General features: G+C 44.7%; 2 protein-coding genes across 2 annotated transcripts; both read left to right on the forward strand.

The window, feature by feature from the left end:
• Positions 1-450: 450 nt before the first annotated feature.
• On the forward strand, positions 451-5736 carry gng4 (G protein subunit gamma 4; the record flags this gene model as incomplete). The annotated part of the gene is made up of 2 exons (XM_080848911.1): positions 451-549; positions 5608-5736. 2 exons carry the CDS (start codon positions 451-453, stop codon positions 5734-5736), a joined length of 228 nt encoding a protein of 75 aa, XP_080705037.1.
• A 3416-nt stretch (positions 5737-9152) lies between these two features.
• b3galnt2 (beta-1,3-N-acetylgalactosaminyltransferase 2) lies at positions 9153-17327 on the forward strand. The gene is made up of 12 exons (XM_080849507.1): positions 9153-9336; positions 10116-10239; positions 10756-10856; positions 12569-12765; positions 13696-13791; positions 14637-14747; positions 14884-14962; positions 15293-15476; positions 15820-15945; positions 16295-16454; positions 16639-16695; positions 17059-17327. The coding sequence occupies exons 1-12, from the start codon at positions 9231-9233 to the stop codon at positions 17197-17199; spliced, it is 1482 nt and encodes a 493-aa protein (XP_080705633.1). The 5' UTR covers positions 9153-9230; the 3' UTR covers positions 17200-17327.
• Positions 17328-18182: the final 855 nt, after the last annotated feature.

The following is an 18182-nucleotide window of genomic DNA, read 5'->3' on the forward strand; positions in this document are numbered from 1 at the left end:
CAGCTATCCAATATGTGTACAAAAGAAAGGTATGCCATGTCAGGCTCAGAGTCACCATAACATAATATGAACAAGCCTCCGTGTTACTGCCCATAATTATGGACAATGGTAGTGGCTCAGAAGGTAGAACAGACATGTTGGAACTGGTAGTTCCTGGTGTGAGTGTGGTTCCTCTTTGTTGTGTGTGGAAGTGTCCTGGAACTAGACACCGAACCCCAACACCTTCACAAAGGACCTTTGTCTGTCAGCCTCCACTGTCGCCAGGTAGATGTGAGGTAGAGAAATGCAAAGAGCCTTAAATACTCTCAGAGTGAAAAAGCGCTTTATGAATGTGGCCATTTACAGTAGTTTAAAAAAAACACAGACTAAAGATCTTCAGGGATGACTGTGATCACTTTTTAAGCTAAAGGGATCATTTGTTGTCTTCCTCACGACTTGCAGGAAGCCACCATGAAGGACAACATGGCCAACAACAGCACAGCCAGCATCTCTCAGGCCAGGAAAGCTGTGGAGCAGCTCAAGATGGAGGCCTGCATGGACAGGATAAAGGTACATATCCAGATGCTGGTGTTTTGCAGCCAGTGGTTCGTGACCATGAATATGGTTTCCATGACCTTTTACATATTCCATGACCTTTTATAGCGCATGGTATGCTAACCATCATTTCAAAAATAGAAAAAGAACACATAATGAAGAACTCAGTCATACTTTCTAAATAATCAGCAGACTTGCTTTACTACTACAGTATACGCAGTGGCCATACATCCATTCTCTTGTTTGTTTGAAGTGAACAGACAGCCTGAAATCTCAATGAGACTGTGGACAACTCAATGGTAACACGCCTTTGTAGGACAAAGCATCCCACATCTCAGAGCATTTCATGAGAACGAGAGGCTCAGAAAAAGAGCAGGTCAGACATCACATCACGCACAGACTGAGCATCCAACATGGCCAGCAGGAGCAGCGCTGCTTTAAATGGACCGCTACAGGCGTACTGTACCTTGGAGGGGAGATGAGGGACAGAGAGAGAGAGAGAAAATAAGAGGAAGTAAGACAGAGAAAGAGGGGACCTCGCTGGAGATATTTCTCCACTCCACCGCTCCCTCTATTTTTAATCTCCCTCGCAGACGGGGCATAAGATCGTTTTGCAGACGGCAGACATTTCCCCGAAAGAGATCAACCCCCAGCCCCCTCATCTTGACTTGCACTTTTTCATCTGGGCCTCATCCCGCTGAGACGTGTAGATTAATGCCATTGTCACTCGATAGCGGAGCTTTGGGTGTCGTGTTTGTCTTTGTGATAGCTGAAATCTGCTGAGCGCTGCGAGCGAAAAGACATTTCATTTCGTCTGGGTTTTTTCATCAATTTTTTTATTTGTATTAACCCTGAGAATCTGGAACTCCACACTCACACTTATTCCCTTTCATTCAGTAGGAACCAGAATAAGGTAGTCAGAGAGAGAGAGAGAGAGAGAGAGAGAGAGAGAGAGAGAGAGAGAGAGAAAAAAAGAGAGCGTCAGGTTTGTGTGAGAGCCAGTCTTGCCTTGTCCTCGGGGTGGCCCTGTCCCAGCCCTGGCTGCTGCCCCTGCCGCTGCGGTGTGGTGATCATCTGATCCGCGATGGCTCTCATGTGCTGTGGGAAGGCTTGCCTTCCAGCGCCGGGGCTGTGTGCCCAGCATTATGACCTGTCCTGCAGGCCTGCCAGCCCGCGTCACAGCCGCTCGCCGTGCACAAAGCCTGTTTTCATCCCAGTCTGTGTCTACAGCACACAGAGCTTTATCTCGCCCTCTCCTCCTCCACCTCATCATCCTCCTCCTTTCTCTCTTTTTTTCTCTTTCAGTTTCTCCTTTCTGGTCTTTCATCTCTGCATTTCTGCTTCTCTCACCACCTCTGACCTTTCTCTGTCTCTGGTTCCCCCCCCCCCGACTCCCTTCGCCTCTCTCTCTCTCTCACTCACTCTATCTCTTTCTTGCTCTCTCACTTTCTCTCTCTGCCTCCCTCTCTCTATTTTTCCTGTCTCTGTCTCTTTTTGTCTGTCTCTCTGAAGCTGAAGGAAAGGAAGCTCTAGTCAGATACTGCAGAGGGGAGGTGTTGGTTTGGGGCGGGGGGGGCGGGGGGGGTACAAGCAGTCACTCAAGCGCTCTTTTGGTGCTTATTCCTTGTGAGCTTGCAGAGAGCTGAAGCCAGTCCCACCCAGGAATCTGACCTGATCTGTGGGCATCTGTGGTTTAGGACACTTCCCCGTCTGGCCTCCTGTAGGCTAGAGCCCTTAACTGATGCGTTGCCATGACATAACTCTCTCTTACCCTCATTGCAGGGGAGTAAGGGAGGGAGGTGGTGGGGTGGGGAATGTGGCAACAGTACAGGATCCACCACCCATATTCCAAATCTAATTAGGAGTGTTCTCCAGAGGCAGGGAGCGGATGGTATCATGAGAGGAGAGGAGAGGAGAGGAGAGGAGAGGAGTGGGGAGGAGAGAAGTTGGGAGGAGAGGAGAGGAGAGGAGAGGAGGAGAGGAGTCGGGAGGAGGAGAGAGGAGAGGAGAGGAGAGGGATCTTTCCTCATTAATCCCTCAATCAGTGGCTAGAATGTGATGTGTCCTAATTAGTGGGCAGCTCCTTCATCAGAGTCTTATGTGCTGTAATTACACCGGCTCGCCTCTGCCAGGGATGGATGACACCCGACACAGGCACGACTCAGGCACAGCACGACACAGGCACAACTCCCCACCGCCACCACTCCCCACCGCTAGCTTTTAGCTGCCATAACAAGTGCTCATCCCCAGAGTACTGCAGCTTTTCCACTCTCCCCTTTGTGTGCTAGTGTGTGTGTCTGTGTGTGTGTGTGTCTGTGTGTGTGTGCCTGTGTGTGTGTCTGTGTGTGTGTGTGTCTGTGTGTGTGTGTGTGTGTGTGTGTGTGTGTGTGTGTGTCTGTGTGTGTGTGTGTGTGTGTGTGTGTCTGTCTGTGTGTGTATGTATGTGTGTGTGTGTGTGTGTGTGTGTGTGTGTGTGTGTGAGACTCAAGCTCCCAAGGGGGCGTCTTTGCTTGTATTTTACACACTTTTTTAGGTAATGGGGGGGGGGGGGGGGGGGGGGATTTAGAGGTGAATGCTTAAACATGAATTGTTGGGACTGGAGTTAATGAAACCCTTTTCAGTGGTTAAATGAACCGCTGAATAGTCTGAGAGAGTCTTGTGCTTTCTGTGGATACTGTCATCGTGCTGAAGTTTTTGATTTAGAAATGCCTTAGCCTTTTTAGAGTCATGATGATTGGATTGGTCTTCATTGGGGAGAGAGTGCCAAATTACATTATTTATTTCTTCACTCTATTTGAGTGGATTTCATTTTATGTGATTGAATTTTAATTCCCAGTTAACAGTCATGTCCTCTCTCCCTTGGCACACATCAAAGCCTGGGTGACTCTCTTGCCTCCGCTGAGGCCCTGGGACAGCAGTGACGTGGGGTAACGCAGAGTTGACTGAGCAGCCACTGGTAGCCTCGAGCCTCTGTGGTGTGTGCATGTGGTGGGTCATCGGCACAGGGGGTGGGGCAGCTGGCGTGATCCGCCACTCTTCTCCCATGCAGCTGCTCCTGGCCCCTCTCCGCTGGGCAAGCCCCCACCTAAACGCCCCATACCTTGGCCCGGACACATTCAGAGACGGCCAGACCAACAGGCCCCTCTCATCCGTAAACGAAGCGACTGTAATCCATGCTAAATTATCCTGCATGCCCACGCATAAGCCCACAAATATGGTAGGTTTCTTAGCAGACGCGGCTAGCATAATGCCATGTGCTGTGTACCATGTGCAGAGTGCAGAACGGACAGACCATTGTTCAGTCAGCCAAACGAACGACTGTTATCTGAATGAATAATTGGTTAATTAATATGAAGCACCAATGCTGTGCTGTGTGTTATCCATAATTCATGATGTGATTTTTTTTTACTAAGACTGTGCTGTGTGTGCGTTTATAGAGCACAGATGCTACTTTAACCTCGAATACCTCCCCTCCCCTCCCTCCTCCTCCTCCTCCTCCGCCTCCTGCCTCTGTCTGTGCGTTGTCCTTGTCTGTTTGTGTGCGCTAGTTTATCTTGATTTGCCGGAGAGCCTGCCGGGCGGCCAGGCAGGGTGGAGCTGGAGCTGCTTGAGTGAGCACTGGCGGGGCCGTGCATCTGCAAGCTTGCAGCTCTCCTGAGTACCCACTGTAGCTAGGGTGTAACATGGGTGTGTGTTGGGTGGAGTATGGGTGGGGCACAGATGTTGGTGTATGTGTGTGGAGGGGTGGGGGGGGGGGGGGTATGGATGGACTCTAACTGAATCACTGAATGATTGATGCCTTTACTGGTGTGTGCACTGAGGTAGAACTGTGACGTGAGAGTTGTCGTGAAGGTCAGTGTTTTAGACATGTCCTGGGGTAGCACAGACATGGGGATGAGGGAAATGAATGAACGCTGTGACATTCTCTCTCTCTCTCTTTCTCTCTCTCTCTGTCTGTTTGTGTGTATTTGTAGGAGTGTGTGTGCGGGGGTATGTTCATGTATACTTCTTCAAGGCTGGGTGTGCATGTGTGTGTGTTCGTGTGTATTTGTAGGAGTGTGTGTCTGCATATCCATGGGGGGTGATTGCGAATTTATGTTTCTGTGTCGTTCGGTCTGTAATGTGTGTCTTTATCTTGGTGTGTATGTTTGCCTGTGTCTGGGAAGGAAATGTTTGCCCTAATTACTGTGTTTAGAGTGGTGGTTATCAGCCTACCCCAGGGCTAGAGAGCCAGCTCTGCTCCAGCTGCCCAGGGCAGCACGCTGCCTTCCAGCCATGCCCAGTGATCAACCCATTGGCTCCTTGTAGTCTCTTGTTCTGCACTGCCAAAACTCTTAAGAGTGTAGCTACTTTAGTCTGTTTATACTTTCAGAAAATGCAAAACAGCCCAGGCTGCATCGTTGAAAAGGCAATCCTTTTAGCGAGGCACAGAAGCACTGAGAAAATGTTCACCCTTTCACTGTCTATGTTTTAACCTTGCTCCACGTACCTGCTGGTCCCAAATCAGTTGGGTTTACAAAGTGAATGTGTTTCTTGTCATACCAAGCTTTCTTTGGTTGCTTTGGTTAAGAAGGTCTGCCCAATTACCCAGCGTGAAGGTGATGATACACAGGGCAACTTCTTCAGCGATGTTGCTAGGCAGTGTTGCAGAGCGTTGTTGTTCTGGCACATTTCCATTGATACTGAGCAACAAATATTTATCTGGAAAATCATCGGTGGGCAATCATCCCATCAGAACACTAGGAACTGGTCATGTATTTGCCTTGCGCCATACAGTACTTCAAAAAGCAGCCCGATGTATCATCACCTTAATAGTTCAACTGATGTGGAAGACCAACACAACTCACATATACACAAACTCACACGCACACATACGCGCACACACACACACACACACACACACACACACACACACACACACACACACACACACACACACACACACACACACACAGACACACACACACACACACACACACACACACATGCACACCCACAGACACATAAACAAATACACACACACATATACACACTCAACCTCACTACCATCTTCCTGCCTGTGTGCTGGTGTAGGTGTCCAAGGCGGCCGCTGACCTGATGGCCTACTGCGATGCGCACATACGAGAGGACCCGCTCATTGTGCCTGTCCCTGCCTCAGAGAACCCCTTCCGGGAGAAAAAGTTCTTCTGCACCATCCTCTGAGGCCGGCGCTGGGCGCCACGGCCCACGTGCACACACTCCACCCTGAGGAGAGGAGAGGAGAGGAGAGGAGAGGAGAGACTACACATATTGCTGCCAGCGTCCGGCTGGCTGGCTTAAGATTTCCTGGCCGCTGCCCAGGCGCTTGACTGGGTCAGCCCCCCCCTGGCTGAAGTGGCTGCAGGTGGGGTTGGGTGGGGTGAGTGGGGTTTAGGGAGAAAGGGGGTGAGGGGGTGAGGGGTGGTGTTGGGAATGGGGGAGTCAGCTGTGGATCTGGCAACCCCTTCAGTGTCACATGTCTCCTTTAAAGGTGTAGTCAGTGGTTTTTGTTGTGAAAATTTGAAATCCTTCTAGACCTACAATAATGACTCAAATCTGAAGGACAATAGTTGACAGTTGTTCCTGTGTTTTCAGGATCAGATGTTTCCTATGCATGTTGGTATTTTGTTTGAGGTGTTTTTTATGCATCTGTTGAGTATTTAGGAGGTCCAGACATGTAAACAAATGCATAAAATCAGAGGACCAAAGTGTATTAAGTGCACACAGTAACAGTGGGGAATGTTTTTTATTTATCATGCCTTCAGAGTTATACATCATTATTGTAAGCGCAGAAGCATTTTTCGCTTTTTGACAACAAACACTACTTTCTGCGCCTTCAATAGATGTGTTATTGCTTTGTATTTAGAGAACCGCCTTGCTCACTGCTTATGAGATGCTTATGGGTCCCCCTCTTTTATTACACGTTTTTTATCCTTCTGATTGTTTGCTATACATTAACATGCCTCAGGAAAAAAAATGCAATCCAAACACTGATTATCATTGTGTGAGCACTGCACCTATTTACTATTTAATTGATCTTAAATTCAGAAGTATAAATAACCTGGAGCATTTTCCATTTTCTAATATCGCAGCTGGATGTGTTTCCCACTTTCAACTATTAGTTAAAACACTGACAGACATGCTCATTGAAATGAAAACATTTGGTAAATTTAAAAAAATAACTAAATGGTAATATTATAATTTACTGTTTGCCTTATGACAGAAATGGTCAGGTATTAAACATCTGATTATTTATCTGTATATAATGCAAAAGTCAAATTTTCCCCAATTATTGATTAAGGGAGGTTTATCTCAGTTTTTGTATTATGTACTTTACTTTAGAATCTCTTGAATACTGCATTATCATCAGGGCCCAGCTTGATTGCTTTATGTGCACTTGGGCTGCCCAAGTTCATTACTGAATTGTAAGCTTTATGTAAAAGGTTAATTATTGAAATGTAAATTTGAATGAGTAGATCTTAAAGGAGTGGTGTTGACTGCTCGGACACTTTTACCCCCTTGTTATGGCCAAACATTTAATCACTGTACATCTGTTGAGATTAGGCTGGGGGAGGAACAACTTTCACTGGCATGAAACCATAGTCAGCCCCATCTGCCACACAGAAGCTATCAAAGTGGCAGGGGCGCACTATTTCGTGTCCCCCACATCACCTCTCATGTCACTCTCAACACAACACTGACATAAGAGGACACATTCATGCTACCCTTTTAGACTACACACACACACACACACACACACACACACACACACACACACACACACACACACAAACACACAAACACACAAACACACGCACACTCACAAACATACACACACCTTTGGTAGTTGCATTTCATCACAGGCTCGTTTCGTTTACCTTAAGTCTTCACCACTTTTTTCATTCCGTTGTTTACTTTCTCTGTTGCCTTACGATATTTACTGGGCATGTTTTCTGATGGCTGGATTTTTCTTGTTCTAGATTTGATTTCCTTTCCTTGTCACGATTTTGTTTTAGTTTTTTTCTTTGCCTGTCCTGAACTGAACTAAACTGAACTGTGAGGCCTTTGATCGTAATGCCAAACCGGAGGCCAGCATGTTTCCCCATTCTGCTCTGACCCCCCCAGAAGAAGCTGGATTACCATAGAGTGTGATATCAGTGCCAAGTACTGTGCCAACGGCGTATCCTCTACACTGTTACTTCACAGTCTTTTTGAGAAAAAAAATATTATTTTGAAACAAGCACAATGTCAATTATTTCCTTTACACTGGTATGATTTAGCGTAGGGCTTCTTTTTTTTTTTTTTTTTTTTACAAAAGTTTCACTCTATTCTTAAGTCTGTGTATGTAAGGCACATCACTGAGTATGATGTAATATCACGTGATGTGTTTCAGTCATTTCTTCTGTACTTAGGGTTGGCTAATTTAAAGTGTTACATAAATAAGGTAGAGAATGACTTTTTCTTAAGCAGTGTACTCATCAAAGTGTTGTCTCTGAATCCTCTTTTTGTCCAGAATGGAAGATTTGGGAGGATCTCACAAATGCTTTGCTTGACATGTTTGATATCCTTGTTTAATTTAAATCTTGGTATACATTTACTTTTCATACCTTTGAGGTTTTACCTATTAAGATATCCACAGCCCTCAGAACTGGTTAACCCAAGTCACTGAAAAGGCTAATGAACTGAAGTGAATGGTGCCTGAATCACAAATAATGCTTTTTCAGCGTTTTTGCAAAACCTTCTGAGGTGTGCATCACCCGTCTCAATAATCCTGAGCTAGAGGGGTGATTTCATATCTTATTGAGACGTGTTAACCTTTATATATCAGAAAAGTAATTTGCATGTACTGAATCCCTGTTAATAATCTAGAAAATTAAGAAATCTTGTGATGAAAACACTTGCCTTTTAAGTATATGGTTTATTGGTGCTTATCTGCACTTTTCTTTTGTAGAAGTCTGGATGTGTAGACAATGTGCAGCAGTACAAATGAATAAATTCATCATTAAAGACATGCTTATTATTGCTTAAGTACTATCATGTCTTAAATAACGAAAAATGCTATGAAGAAATAAAAAAGAATCAACGCTTAGAGTAATGTAGGGATACCAAGACGGTTAATGTCACAGAATAAAAATGTCCGACAATAGAGACACCTTGTGGTGGACGGACGTCCACTGATTCGATGTTAAACTCATGCAGTCAATTTGGAATTACGAAGATATATGATCCTGAGTAAACGTTAGCATTTGACAATAAGAACTTAATATGCAAATTTAATTGAGTGTGATTTAGGAATTAAAACAGGATAGGGTGGTATGACATGGTAATCATCCCTTTTTATCCGTTTTTTTACCATTACAACGACTGAACAATAGGGACCATATTATACAAACTGCTGAGTGGAATGAAATCTTGAATGAGAAATAGTGCACACACTCACATAAAGATAATATTATCGAATCCCACAATACTTCATTTCCCAGAAGACCTTGTAGGCCACGCCCCTTCGAGATCATTGGCTGAATGTGAATCGTCATCAACCCTCATCGCATTCAGGATCAGACATGAAGTAGTCACATTCGAAATGTATGGAAAGCTGGGGGAATGCAATGCAGTCAAGCGACAGCACACTGCGTCTAACCCGTTAAAAGCGACTGTTTTTCTGAAGGAGTCCGTCCATGCTAAGCCTAGGATTGTTCTTACTTCCGTGTGTTGTCGCGGTTGTGGTGCATATCTTGCTGGTGACAGACAGAGCCGCCTTCTTGTTGGATTTCAAGGTTTCAGGTACAGTTAACTGTTCACCAGTTTCTTAACTTTGTATACCACAACAGTATTAACGGGAAAGGCTGGATCGTCTGCTTTATGGCTGTCGCTGAGCCTGAGAATGATATTTCTGCTAGTGTTTTAAGAAATAAACACAGTTTACAACAGTTGAGGATTGTTAAGGGGGTTCCCAGAATCTTTTGTTTACTAAAGAATGATAAGTTAAGTGTTATGAACGATTTAAACACGTATTGGGTGGGGAAGGAGGCTACATGTTGGTTGTAGGTTGCGTTCGGCAATTCTTGGGCTTTTGCATAGGAAGGCTACCATCGTTCGCTCTATTTCTCATTGAGCATTAGGTTGGGAAATTAATTCACTCACTAAATAATTGCCCATTAAATTTAGTAATAGCTTGGCTATCTTAAGTATACGATATGAACCAAATCATTTTCGGAGGGATTTGCCTGGCAACAGTCGTCGATATTTAGTAACAAGTTTTGCAATTAAAGACTGTTCGTGTATTAGCCAATGACTTCTGACAGCTATAAATCAGTATAACTATGTAAGTCGGAACAGTGAAATCAGCGCAAAAGTCATAAATGAAGAACAATGCCATATGATCTTTGACTAGGTATTGGCTATATAGTCTTAATGCGTGCTGAAGGCGTGTTTGCAATTATTGTCAATATATCACCAACTTCAAACTAACACACGCAATAATGTAACAGCAATGCAATATGTCTTGTTCACATTTGGTAACGGTACATCCTTTGTTATCGTACCTGTTGTATTTCTGTCAGATGAAGCCTCCGCTCACGAGGTGTTGGTGGGAGTTTTATCTGCCAGGCATCACCATGACCTCAGGCAGGCAATAAGGGACACTTGGTCTGGTTACCTCAGGGAACATCCTCAGTTCCAGAATCGGTATGTATGCGGCATCTCTGGTGTCTAGGTTTCTAGGTTCCGTGCCATTTCTGCCTGTGCAAATAGAGGCTCCTGAATGACATGCACATCTTGTGTGTTGCTTCTGTCATATCATTGCTGAGCTGAAAAAGAAAAAAAAATATGTCTGTCTACCCATTTTGAGACAGCTGCATGAGTAGCCTGCTTGAGGATCTCTCTTTTTGAAACCCAAACATGAGCTCTGTTTAACCTGTTCCTCATTCACATTTGTATACAAACCTCTTGCTTACAGCTCTCATCCTCTACCGTTATTGTACTTTCAGTGTTAAGACCTGTTTCAATGTTATATATCTCCACACTTGATTCCAATCTCTTTTACTCCAAAGTGAACAAGTTAACATAATTACAATACAGGATAACTTCACAAATAATGCACTGCACACATAGACAACTGTTGGTTACATTATGCTGGCTATTAAGGTATTCTGTACTGGTTCATCCAATCAATTCGTCTTTGTTGGTGTTATTGAACTGTAGAGTACAGGTCAAGTTCATCATTGGGCAACATGGCTGCCCAATACCAGAGGAGGACAGGGAGGATCCTTACTCCTGCTCCCTGTTGAATCTCACAGAGAAAGGTACAGTGTGTTCATAAATACAGGCGAGACACTCCATTGTCAGACAACCAGGCACACTAATCACTCAATATAATGTTGAATTCTTTTGAAATGTAATTAGAATTCTGTCATATACAGGTATGTTGTTCTGTGAGCTTTCAGATTAGTATTTGTTTATAGCAACTCAATAATTATATGATGTGTAAAGCATTATGTACTATACATAAGACCTTTCAACAGTATAAAGTATGTTCCTATTTGCCCATGGTGTTGTGTGAGTGCAGTCATAGATACGGTGGATTATGTGGTGGATTATGAAGACAGAAATGTTATCAATCAATGTAAATTAATGAAGGATTTAGCAGAATCTACAATTTCACATTTTCCTCCAATTTGCAAGCAGCTGTTGTTGATTCCAACAAGTCGGTAATTTAGCAACATTTAGTTGTTTGGTGGTGTGTAATTCAACCGGGGCTGTTCTCTGCTTTAAATTGAACCTCTCAAAAATGACTACTTTGAAACTTGTTTGTGCGTTTCCCTCATTTGTTTTCTTTTGGCCTCCGGCTGGTAAGATGTTCTCTTCCCTCCCTTTTTTTTGTATTGTTTGTTTTATGCCTTACCAAAAACAGTTACAAAATCTAAAGTGGTCTATCAAAGGGGCATCAAGGCCAATCCTTTACTTTGCAGTCACTTTGTTCAGCCTTTTCCCTAGCTTTTCCCTACGGCAGTCCATGCTAATGACTCAAAGTGCATTCTTGATTGCCTTCAGAAAGTTTGAGTGAGAGGGGAGAGGGGTGGAAACCATCTCATCAATTGCTTTATGCACGATAGAGTGAGTCATTCTAAAAGCTGTATTTTAAACACAGTTACATTTTTAACGCTGGGTGTTGGTTGCAGGTTTTTTGTTGTTGTTATATTTTGGCTAAGTGGACATCAGAGTGTTGATTTTCATCTGGAATGAAAGGCAGTATTGTGTTGACATTCTTGTTTTTTTTATTATTATTTTGAATCACCCCACTGACTTAACCTCAGACATGGTTACTTAAATTAGCCAGCTGTGTACAACAACGCTAAAAGGGCCTCAATCTCCTGTCACCCGCAGCAAAAGTGATGTGGTAAAAATAAAAAAAACACAGACATTTGCTACGCCCAACCTCCTCTGTGCCTAATTGGCTTTTGTCGGCTGCATTGAGGAGAGTTAAGGGAGCAGCTCACCAGTGGTAAAATGAGAAGCCCAATTCCCACATTTCTTTTAACTGCCTCGTACATCTTATTGATCTCTCGGGTAATAAACGGCCCTTTTCCAATTAAGATCTCCGAGAGCAGACAACTGAAAATTTCACTGGTGAGTTTGTATGCGCCCTCCCCTAGACCCATCCAACCACCCCTAACCCCCCATGGACTCCTCATTCCCAAGACTTGGAAGCAAACTGCTGACTGCTGATTACAGTTATGCGGAGGCATGCTGGAAATGTTTCCATCAGTGTGAGATATCTGCCCTTTTTTGTACGCTCTTCTCTATGTCATTATCTTTCCCGTCTTGATATTTTCTTCATGAGTCTCACAGCTACCTTCCCACAGCCATCTTGTAATCCCCACTCCGCAGTGAAAGTGCTTGTCAGCAGTATAATCCCCATGTTAGGATGCTGACGGCAGAGTGGGGTGAGTGGGATATAGAAGAGCGCGTGCGGAGTGTTTGCTAACTGGAGCTGAACTGATGTGGTCTCCCCCAGCGGCAGGGGAGGAGATGGCGATACTGAGCGTGCCCGAGGCCTCGGCCCTCACCCCCGCCGCGGACATCTCCGCCGTCAGCCTGGACTTCAAGGTGTGGCACCCGGTGGTCATCACGCAGCTGGGCGTGTTCACCAACAGCCCGCGCCAGGAGTTCCGTGGCAACGTCACCGTCAAGCTCTTCCAGGTGGACCAGGAGGTAGGGAGCAACAGGGAGAAATGGAGAAAAAAAAACGACGACGCCTCTCGTTGGGTTAAAGGTCCAGTCTGCAATTCTAATCCAATACAGTTTTTGTCAAAAGCATCAAATTGCTCCTCATGGTCCTCTAGCTGTCTGTTCTGTGTTAGCCCTCAAAAACAAGCAGGTGTTCATACACAGTCCTGGCTCTGTAAATAGGAAACAGATACAGGGGCTCAGACCAAGCCATACACTATTCCAGCCAATCAACACATTGGTTCAGGAGCACGAAAGGGAGGGGGTGTAATTTGATTGGCTGTTGAGCTAAAAGATCAACAACCTTTTGCCAGAATCGCAGACTGTGCCTTTAAGTCTCTTGCAAAGTACGTGCTTTGTAATAATCATCTGTGTGTGTTTGAAGGTCAAAGAGAAACAGTATTTGTGCTCTGGGAAAGAGCCCACTCACATGTGCTACTTGTCCAAGTTATAGAAATGGTCTTCAAGGCTGAGCCGTGGACCGCTGTGGTAACACGCCTGCCAGCTCATTTATAAAGCATTAATGTGGGTGTGATTTGAAGGAGAGAAAAACCGTCTGTTTCTGTGGATTGTGTCTTTGAAACGTAACCTTTCATTCCAACAGCAGAATGGATTGCATTTTATATTACAGCCCGAGGTTAAAATCAACAATCCGCTCCCCCTTGAGAAGGGAGTGTGTACTCTTTAAGATGATCAGCCACAAATGTCAAATTCATTTCCCAGTCATCACAGGAAACAAGATGATTGACAATTAACTACTGTCAGTTTAAATGATTAGTCTAATGCACTTGTGGCAGGAGGATTTTAGTAAGGGGTTAATTATTTTCCCACAGCTAGGATTGGGTAGCATCAGACAGAGGTGCCTGGCACAGACCGTGAGTGCTTACCTTCAGCTTTTGTGTGCCCGCTGTGCAGGAGGCGGTGGTCACGGCCAGGTTCAACACCGCCAGTCCAGGAACGTGCGTGAATAGAGTGTGCTACAAGCCTGTGGAACAGTTCATCCTGCCCAAGGTGAACCTGACGAGAGAGCCAACACCTGTGCTTTGAAACCAAACTGACTGAATGAGTGCCATTATGTTAACACCACCACCGAAGCCTATTTACACTCATTTGTTAGACATTTTAGCTTTCATCAAAGCCATCATTTGAGGGGCAACAAAAGCATGCTGTTGCATCCAACCATGCAAAAAAAATCCCCAATAATATAACAACCCAAAACTCTTCCCTTGGACTAACTGTGCCTTAACTGATATTGTTATAATACTATAACAACACCATAGATAATAATATTATTGAGATTTTTAAGGCATTTTAAGGTAGATCATATGAACCACAAAGTGAAGACTGACAAATGATCTGTTTAGAAACGATAAACTCTCGCATACTATTCTTTCACCATCATTTCAAAAAGTATTACTAATAAAGTATTACTTTATCGGTAAAGATATTATTATCGTTATGCATTACATTGTTGTTTTTTTTAACGTTTTTAACCAAGTCCAAAATGTATCACTCATTTTGACATAATGTCCTTCCAGGGCAGTGATTACATTAGTTATTGAGCGCTGCACATTCTGTATCTGTATTTTGTAGAAATGTAACCTTGCCGGAGTCGTGCATGTCAAAGGACTAAAACTAGAGATGGAGTGTACTGCATCATCCACGCGCTACACACTCTTAAAGCTACTGAAAATGTTTGCTAAAAAAAACCTAAAAACTATCAGTTATAATTTTTATCTTACTCCTATGCGTTCTAGTAAATAAGGATTCATTTTTTATCTTCCGAAGCCCAAAATAAATAGTTCAGTCATCAAGTAATTGGAAGGCTATATCACATTAAGTTCTGATCCACACAGGACTTTGAGGGCATTCTACTGTGGGAGAGTCAAGATCTGCCTGGCTTGACCATAGTCAATGTGTCCAGAGTCCAGCTCAACGATGGCGGGGGGGTCCTCAGACTAGGCTCTGTAAGTATCTGAATACAGACACAGTGCTTTTCTTTGTTTCTGTACTAGTTATTATTGTGACTTAAAAGCAAGCCTTATTAGAGATTCTGGGTGAGGTGGAAAATCTGCTGAGTTAGTTTTGTGTGCTGTACTGCAGATTGAGGAGGGTACCTTACCTCACAGAAGTGCTCTTGGATTCCCAGGACTGGCTGGAGGCTTCACTTTCTCGGTGTATGGTAGGGGTTCACTAATATTTAATGATTTGCCTACCTGTGCAAAGAAACCATATTTTTCATACCTTAGTACGAGTCGTTTTGCATCCCTAAAGTATGGTGCATTTTATCTCTCTTGAAGACACCTGCGGCTTCCCCTCTTTATCTTCTTGTCTCGTCCTTCTTTTTCCTCCCCATCTCTTTCTTCCTCCCCCTCTAATCTGTCCCTTTCTGACTCTGTCTGTCATTTTTCCACCCTCCTCAAACTTGCTCTCCTTCTCTGACACCCTTCCTCCTCCACACACACACACACACACACACACACACACACACACACACACACATCCCCCCCAGACTCTGAGGCCCTTTCTGAGCTGCTGCGGGGCCGCCCTGCTCGTCTGCGCTCCCACCTGGACACGGTGAGGGCGGAGGACACGGCGCTGGAGCAGGAGAGCCAGCAGCATGGGGACCTGGTGTTTGTGGACGTGGTGGACACCTACAGGAACGTGCCTTCCAAACTGCTGCAGTTCTACAAGTGGTGAGCCCCACTCGGCTCTAATAGAGTGCTACAACACTTCATTGTAGTGTGTCTTTTTAAACTTTTTTTAGTACATTAAGTCTACTTCCTATCACGTCTCTCTTGCGCTCTCCCTCTCTCTCTCTCTTTCTCTCTCTCTCTCTCTCTCTTTCTCTCTCTCTCTCTCTCGCTCTCTCTCTCTCTCCCTCTCTCCCCCTCTCCCTCTCTCTCTTTCTCTGTTTCTCTGTTTCTCTCTGTCTTGCCTACCCTCAGGTTGGAATTAGACAGTAAATCCACTTTGGGAAAAGCAGAGGATCTGGGGTGAGATTTTTTAATTAACGCTGAAAACTCCCTCTTGTGATAGGTCGGTGGGAAACGCTGACTTCAGTCTCCTCCTGAAGACAGATGATGATTGTTACATCGATGTAGACGCTGTATTAATGAAGATTGACCACAAGGGCCTAAAACGAAACAACTTTTGGTGGGGAAAGTAAGTACACTGACTGTCTCTTAAGATGGGTCCTAAGACTGTGAAACACACACACACACACACACACACACACACACACACACACACACACACACACACACACAGCTGTGTACTGTATCATCCTGTCCCATTGAGTAGCCCACATCTTAGACACCAACAGGTCTTTGCTGAGTCATTTCAGCCTGTAGAAATGTGCTCTATACACCAGTGGATCCAGCTGAGCCATTTTTTAGAAGTGTTGGCATGAAAGACGTTACAGACTTTACACACTGCTTTTTCAGTGTTTGGCAGGGTTTGCAGGGTCTTCCCCTCACATTAATTCTCTCCTCTGCTCTGTCCTTGCTCACAGTTTCCGTCAGAGCTGGGCAGTGGACCGCACGGGGAAGTGGCAGGAGCTGGAGTATGCCAGCCCGGCGTACCCAGCCTTCGCCTGTGGCTCTGGGTACGTGGTCTCCAGAGACCTGGTGGAATGGCTGGCCAGCAATGCGGGGACGCTCAAAGCCTATCAGGTACACTGTGTTCCCACTTCAAGCCTAGCTGGGCACTCGGCGCGGACAGCTGATGCTTTTGACAAATGAGTTCAGATGAGCAAATGGGAAGCAACTAACTGAACCAAGGGCAATGTCCTAAAAGCACTGTGTGTGTGTTTGTGTGTGTTTGTGTGTGTGTGTGTGCGTGTGTGCACTGTTTCAGGGGGAAGATGTGAGCATGGGTATATGGATGGCTGCTGTCGGCCCTCGTAAATACCAGGTAAAATGCATTACAGCACAGTTCCCCACACTCTATCTGCACTCTGTCCTACACTATCACAAATCCAAAATCATGGATTTAAATGTTCCTTTGTTCAAACTCTATCTTTTCACCATTCAAGATAATTAGTTTGGCGACAAGTGAAATTTAATGATGTTGAATTGGGTGGAATATAATATTACTTATAGTATGGTGTGCAGGGATTCTAGTTAACTGAAAAATATTTGACACATTAGGCACACACACATCCTGTTGCCCAATGGAATAGGTGATGAATGATGAATAACTCCCCTACCCTTGATGAGTGGATCATGGCTGTGCTGTTCTGTTCTGTGCTGTTCTGTTCTCCCTGGCCCTGATCAGGACTCCGGTTGGCTCTGTGAGAAGGAGTGCTATGTGGACATGCTGTCCTCCCCCCAGCATACAGCCGAAGAGCTGCGCTCCCTCTGGGATCGCAAGCGGGCCTGCGGAGACCCCTGTGGATGTCCCTGGGGCTACCACTGAGCCCCCCCACCCCAACATCTACCACCCCGCCGCCACAGACACCTCTTTCACTCTGCTTCACTGTGGAACACGACCTGAGACGACCAGCTGTTCTCCTCTTGCTAGAAGGTTCTGTGTGCACTGGAAAAAACGAGGGCAAGTTCTTAGAGCAGCCAAGTGGAACGGCTCGATTGAGAGAGATTGCAGGTCGGGATGCAGGGTGCTACTTTTCACCCGTCACCGCTGTCGGCTCGCTCAACGTTTAAAGACATAATTATTTTTGTAGGACAAAGACGAGGGTTCAAAGGATCCGGAGATGGGTGGCTGTGAGAGTGAAAGGTTTATCTGTATTGCACGAATGTTAACAGCTTTCAGTCTGAATCCCTGGCTGCACTTTGACTTGACTCTTCCTCTTTTTCTATTTGTTAAGTCTTCTTTCTGCTACATGTCTGCTCATTCGGCTATTTCTAGAAGTGTCACATCACGTCTGAAAAGAAAGGAAACACTACATTTGTGAAGTTACTGAGCCACTCTCCTATCCTCTTAGTGTGGTCTTATGTGTTTGTTTGATGCTAACTTTAAGCGACTGAGAACTAAAATTGGATTTCTTCAGCCTGTCTCGTCTCCGAAAGCCTCCGGTTTCCAAAATTGACAATTACACAGCCCTATTCCACCGCTCCAGACATAACGAGAGGGTAGCAAATTACTTAGAAGCCACCACACATTTTTTACAGAGAATAAATATGAGAGCTGCTGACAAATTTGCAAGGCTTTCTCCGTGTTTATGGACATAATGAAATAGACCGGCTCGAACTGTGAGGCTTACTTAATGGATTGGTTATACAACAGAAGTAGCACAGCATAGTCATCTGTGGTTAAAATATATATGAAAGAAGCATTAGAAGCACCTGTAATTGTGTTACAGCTCAGTCCATCTTGTATCACATCACATATTTCATCTGGGGGGAAAAAAAGAAGAAAAATAAATCAATTATGTATGCAAC

Source organism: Sprattus sprattus, assembly GCF_963457725.1.
Source record: "Sprattus sprattus genome assembly, chromosome: 12".
NCBI classification, from domain to species: Eukaryota; Metazoa; Chordata; class Actinopteri; order Clupeiformes; family Clupeidae; genus Sprattus; species Sprattus sprattus.